This window comes from Rutilus rutilus (genome assembly GCF_951802725.1).
Source record: "Rutilus rutilus genome assembly, chromosome: 18".
Taxonomy (NCBI): Eukaryota; Metazoa; Chordata; class Actinopteri; order Cypriniformes; family Leuciscidae; genus Rutilus; species Rutilus rutilus.
Window position 1 is genome coordinate 3,507,770 of NC_140231.1, and position 6,601 is coordinate 3,514,370.

Below are 6,601 nucleotides of genomic sequence, written 5' to 3' on the forward strand. Positions count from 1 at the left end.
AGAATGAATGGGTGGAAACGCTGCTCTCCTCGGCAAGTGTGAAATGAATCGATTTGCCACAATAAAACATTTATTTTATTAATACAAATTACTTTAGAAATACACAATTATTTTAATTCCGTTTCATAATCTCAAAACATCTTACAGTTTACAATGATGAACAAAACAACAGCGGTAATAAAGTACTAAAATAAAGAAACCAACACGGCCAGAGAAATATTACACAACCTTTCAGATTTATGTTGCTTCATTTTACTTCGGAATGGTAGTTGACGACTTTTCATTTGTATTTTTCAATAAAACCCCATGCAGCAGACAGTCTTTTGTCACGTTTGTCACAGTTTCTTTTTCATCGCAACAAAGATGTGTTGATTTTAAAGTACCATGTGTATGTCTAAGTGTGAAAGGGCAGTATAAAAATATTAACAGTCAAAGTCTGCACATCCTTCTCTCTTCAGTACTCTTCTTTGATATTCATTGGCATAGGCGGTGAAACCAGGCCACCGCTGCTGCTGGTGACCATGGACATATTGCCTGGGAGAGATGATCCAGGTGGGGTTGGTGTGGTTGTGGACGCTGGCTGAGGCTGTTGCATCTTCTTTTTATTGACTTTCCTCTCTTTAGCACGCCGGTTCTGGAACCAGATCTTCACCTGTCAACAACATGCCATGAGTCATACTGGAAAGAAAAAATTCCCTCGAGAGTTATTGAGGTAAAAGTTGTTTTCGTCTTTATCTGACATATTAGCAGTGTTGGGGAAAATTACTTTTTTAAAGGGGACCTATTATGCAAAATTGACTTTTATAATTGTTTTTGAACATATTTATGTGTCCGCAGCATCCTATTGTGGTAAAAATCCATTCACTCTGTTATTTCTTCCCATAAATCTGAAACAGTGCCTCAGAATGAGCTGTTCAGGAATGTGCTCCAATATGGCGTCACATCGGAACAAGCCCCGCCCACGACTGCAGACAGACTCCGCCCTATTAGCTTAGCTCCGCCCCTCAGTGAGTGGTACACAGTCCGCCATGTTTATCTCCTCGCCAGAGCATTCAACAGCAGCATTCAAGTAAGAAATATATTCCTATTAAAGCTACTAAAGTTATTCAGTCAAGAGCAGTGAGTGATTTTCTGTTTTTCTTTTGTTGTTTGAGTCAAATTAATATCAAATATGTGTATATTACGCTGCTTTCACTTTAATACTGTGTGTTTTTGACAGTTTAAACGCAATATAGAAATTAGTTTAATACTCACGGGACGTGCCATCTGACAGCCTGCTTCGGATGGATTTATACATTCAAAAAAACGTATTAGTTTAAACTGATATGGCTTTAAAACGCAAATAATACCTTTCATGATGATGAAGTACTGCAATGTCAGGTGAGCATGACCACGATAGAGATGATAATCAAAACCAAACAGATGTTTTGTTTTTAAATATAAGGAAAGCAAAAAGTAAATTCAGCATATCTGTGCTCTTTCAGCTCATAAGAAAAAACAATCCAAGGCACTCGAGGCACACATGGCCATGAAAGTATAAAGGCTTTTTTATATTTTCCTAAAAACAAATTACTCGAGTGCCTTGGATTGTTTTTTCTTATGAGATGTTTTGTTTTGTTTAGTTTTTGGCAGAGTATCAGAGTCACTGTACAGGCTCCGCCCTCTTCTGGAAAGGGGGCGGAGCAGCAGCTCATTTGCATTTAAAGATACATGCACGAAAACAGCATGTTTTTCCTTCCACTCAAAAATGGGAATTAACATTACATGATCTGTGGGGTATTTTGAGCTGAAACTTCACAGACACACTCTGGGGACACCTGAGGCTTATCTTACATCTTGTAAAAAGGGGCATAATAGGTTTCCATTAAAAGTAATGCGTTACAATATTGAATTACTCCCTAAAAAAGTAACTTATTGCGTTAGTTGCTTTTTATGGAATGTAATACGTTACGTTACTTTTGCATTACTTTTTTCTCACCTGGACTGGGCTTGCTTATTTGTTTTTTCAAATACAAAAAAACAACAACAACAACAGTTCTATTTTTGGCAAATGTAAAGGCCTTTTCACAAAAGTGAAATGAATAAGCCTCACGCTGAAGGAAGTGCATGCTCAAACAAACCCTTCAGCTGTGCTGCCATTTTAACCCGATCTCACAGGAAACAAAAGTATTGTACGAGGTGGTGATTTCGTATAAATTCTAACTATGTGTTTGAAAAAAGTCATTATGCAGGACCACCCATAACCCCGCCCCTAAACATACCCGTCACTGGGGTCTAAACAGATCGTACGAAAACGTACGAATGAGACTGTACAAATTCATAAAAATTTGCCACCAATTCGCCAAAACGTAAAACGAATTGCTGTGAGATTGTTTTGGCCATTCTGGATCGCAAAAGAATAGGACAGGTTCATCACTCTTACTTCAGCAGTAAAAACAAACATGAAACTAAAGTAATTTTTGCTGATTAGTATGGTTGAATTGGATCATCGAAGGTCAGCAGCAAAGACATTTAGTCAATAAAGTGACTAAATGTATGTATGTTTACATTTATGTTTACATATTATATTCACATATTATGTGAATCACATTTTCCAGATTCACATACAATTTAGTGTTTGCATTTCATATTGTTTTTATTTATATTGAGGAATACTGAATCTGTTTTTGTGCAAGTGAGATTAATAATTGTCTGCTCACATTTAGTCAATAAAGTGAGATTAAATATATAAATTTGTATTATTTAACATTTATTTATTCCAGATTTGTGTAATATTCAGTGTTTGCATTTCACTGTATTTGTTCATTTTGAAGAATACTGAATGTTTTTGTGCAAGTGAGATAAATAATAATCTGTTCATATTTTAGTCAGTAAAGTGAGATTAAATACATAAAGTATATTTGTATTATTGAACATTTATGTTTACGTGTTATATTCACATATTATGTGAATCACATTTTCCAGATTCACATAAAATTTAGTGTTTGCATTTCATATTGGTTTTATTTTATTGAGGAATACTGAATCTGTTTTTGTGCAAGTGAGATTAATAATTGTCTGCTCACATTTAGTCAATAAAGTGAGATTAAATATATAAATTTGTATTATTTAACATTTATTTATTCCAGATTTGTGTAATATTCAGTGTTTGTATTTCATATAGTTTTTTTTATTCATTTTGACGAATACTGAATCTATTTTTGTGCAAGTGAGATGAGTCTCAACATGGGGACGGGAGAGTTGTCAGTCAATGCGTGGGAACACAAAGTAACTTGCATAACTTATTTGAAATATTTTGTTGTAAATTAAAAAGTAATGTTACTTTGCTAGTTACTTGAAAAAGTAATCTGATTACTTGTAATGCGTTACCCCAACACTGCATATGAGTAATCATAAACTAGTTAGGTATGCATGATTAGGCTAAGATTATGATATCATATTTGTGTAGACTGTATTAAAGCAGCTGACCTGTCTCTCTGACAGACTGAGTGTTGTCGCCAGCTCTGCTTTTCTTCTTATTGTGATGTAACGACTGTAATGAAACTCTTTCTCCAACTCCAGACGCTGATGGTCCGTGTACACTACCCGGTATTTGTCTTTTGTTCTGGTCTTTCCTCCTAAAAGAAAATGTAAACACAAAATTGTAAATCAGTCCCTTTAAGAATTCATTCTACTCGTCTCTTTGATGAATCTTTTTTCACTTCACATAATAGAAGAATATTTTTTTGCATGGCATAGAATTCACTGTAAATCTGGTTCGTTTCAAGGCTTTTCTCTCGTAAACATCACGTGGCGTTCACGAGGGATGATTTGAAACAATAAGTGAGAAATGCTAAACAAATCAAATTGACTATAATTAATGATAATGTGATAAAAATAAAGGGTCTTTTTGAGTTAATGCAGTAATGTGTTTATCTTCTCTATTAAAAAGTAACTATGGGAACATAGTGTTTGCTCCCTTAATCAAGCCAATCGTTAAGAGCACACATATATAAAACACCAAGATGTCCATGTTATAAAGGTCTTTGGAATCGTGTCTCTATATTTCAAACTTAGTTTACCCTGTCAGTGGCAAGAGGGGACTTAAGTGGCCGGCAGGTTAAATATTAAAACACACACACGGCGAAGGGAAGGACGCCGCCTGTCTAGGGCAACAGACACACAGGGAGGAACTCCAGATAATTAGCTTCTCATCCATATAGCATCTTCATCCAAAATCTCACCAGAGACCATAATCTCTAGTTATCATTAACTCAGCCGAGCAACTCTTACAATCCTCCATTTTAAAGCCAGTTATTTCATTGTGATGTAGAAAATTGAGGACGTTAATGAGCTGATAATACTTCATTCGTGCTTGGTTGGCTCCAGACTTTTGACAGTTCGGTTACTGAGATGTATGTTAATGTTTAGTGATTACAAATACTGTCTTGGGGAATTGCCTCAAGATTCTAGTTTTGTGGCATATCCATTTTTTTCATATTATAGACCGTGAGTGAAATAGTGTTCACAGGGACATTACCACCCATCTGAGTATATGTCCAACTAAATGTTCGACTTTTTCCCAGCTTTTCTATGATGTCATGGCATGGGATTAATTAATGAGAGTCATTGTTGGTCCCTAAAGTTTCCTGAAATATCAAAGTTATTACTGCATATACTGAGATAATTCCAAATCTCATTGTTTCCCATCTGATGTAAATATTAGGTCCAACTGTACATGTAAACATATTAAATGGTCTCAATTTATATTGCATTTTCCATTTTTTATAATCCACCGAATTTAAGTTTAAGCAATTGATCTAAGTGTTGACATGATCTCATTAATTATTACACGGCCATCTTTTTATTAATTTTTTATTTACTGTTTTTTTCCGGTTTATTGAAAAAAAACATCCTTACTGCTATTTCAGGTAACAGTTTATTTTACAGTTTCATTGTTACACATGTTACATTTAGTTATTGTAGTAATAACAATAAATTATGCATAATTACATGCAACTAACCCTAACCCTAATCCTAACCATATAGTAAGTACATGTAGCTAATTATTATTACTCAGTACTTAAATGTATAATTACACTGTAACACAGACACCTTAAAATAAAGGGTTACACTTTATTTTAAGGTGTCTTTGTTGCACTTTAATTATACGTACTGAGTAATATTAAGTAACTACTACATGTACTTACTATATGGTTAGGATTAGGGATTGTTTTAGGGTTAGTTGCATGTAATTATACATATTTTTTTTTGTAATTACTAGTAACTGCATGTAATGTAACAATGACACTGTGAAATAAAGTGTAACCCTATTTTAGTATGTTGTTAATTACACGTGCGCATCCGTGTATTCAACAGAGTTCTCGGCATCCAGGCATAAAAAAGAACAAAGAGTGACATCAAAGCAAAGGGACTCACACACACACACACATCTCTATTAGCATGACAAACGCGTGAATGCAGAGGAGTTTTGTCAGCTGTAAAACTGTGGCCGTGGCGCCGAGCTCACCAGTTTCGACGTTACATATGGCATATAGGCTGTAATTGAACTTATTTAAAGTGGCTTGGATAGTCATGTCAACACGATCTCATGAAAATGCGTATCTATATTACGAATTGTATTTATCGTGCAATTTATACGCAACAAATAGTTTTTACGTGCATATGATACGCTCTGTAAACCCCTTGGGTAGGATTAGTGTTGTGAAGTGTGCGTACACACGCCATAAAGTGCGTATCATATGCACGTAAAAATGCGTTTTTTTTTTTGCGTATAAATTGCACGATAAATACAATTCGTGCTATAGGTTATGCGTCTCTATGATAATAATAATAATCATCATCATTTACTTATACTTTTTAAAGTGCAATAATTGCATTCAGATTTGAAGTGCACCTGAGTTTGACGGGGGCGCGCTCCGACGCATCCAGTCGTACGGGTTCCGTCTCTGCGAGTTCGGCGACAGCTGACCGGCTGGTGAGTTTATGGACGATGGAAGAAGGCCCGACGCTTGGACAGATGAAAACTCCGGAGGACTGAAGCCCAGCTGACCGGTGCCCGAAGCCGAAGGTCCGGTTCCCGGGCCATAAGGTGTCCATTCCTCTCTCTGAGGAGGGTACGCGGGGTTCCAGGCTCCGGTTTGGCTGTGAGGGTCGTTGGTAATCCCAGGGACGTGATGGTATCCAGTGAAGTCCGGATACTGTGGAGGTGCGGTTACAAAATTCTGAGGGTTTAGGTTTAGGCTTGGGTGTCTCATGGAATTTGGGTACATGCTGGTGTCCTTCTCTAAGAGGTAACTCACATACATTTTCCCGCCTGATGACTCCAGTGCATAATATGCACCCGCACGATTGATCTTGGCTCCTCAGACCCAGGTTTCCCTATAACCTGACGGTTCGTCTACCTGGACAGATTCTCTGAACCCTTCAGCCTCAGTGCCTGCTAAAGGTTGCGAGGCTGACGTCACGTTTATGATCACGATCATCACCCTCCCACGGTATCGAAACACAGCGGCCCATGAAAGAATGTAATGAGTTATTATATAATTATCCACTGCAAACATGTTTGTTGGCTAATTTTTAGGAAAATGTAAAAATGCTA

General features: G+C 36.6%; 1 protein-coding gene across 1 annotated transcript; it reads right to left on the minus strand.

Moving 5' to 3' along the window:
* Positions 1–333: 333 nt before the first annotated feature.
* cdx1b (caudal type homeobox 1 b) lies at positions 334–6,399 on the minus strand. Its single transcript, XM_084386877.1, has 3 exons — positions 5,897–6,399; positions 3,469–3,617; positions 334–652 (listed from the first exon to the last, which is right to left on the minus strand). The coding sequence occupies exons 1-3, from the start codon at positions 6,306–6,308 to the stop codon at positions 455–457; spliced, it is 759 nt and encodes a 252-aa protein (XP_084243003.1). The 5' UTR covers positions 6,309–6,399; the 3' UTR covers positions 334–454.
* Between the last annotated feature and the right edge of the window lie 202 nt (positions 6,400–6,601).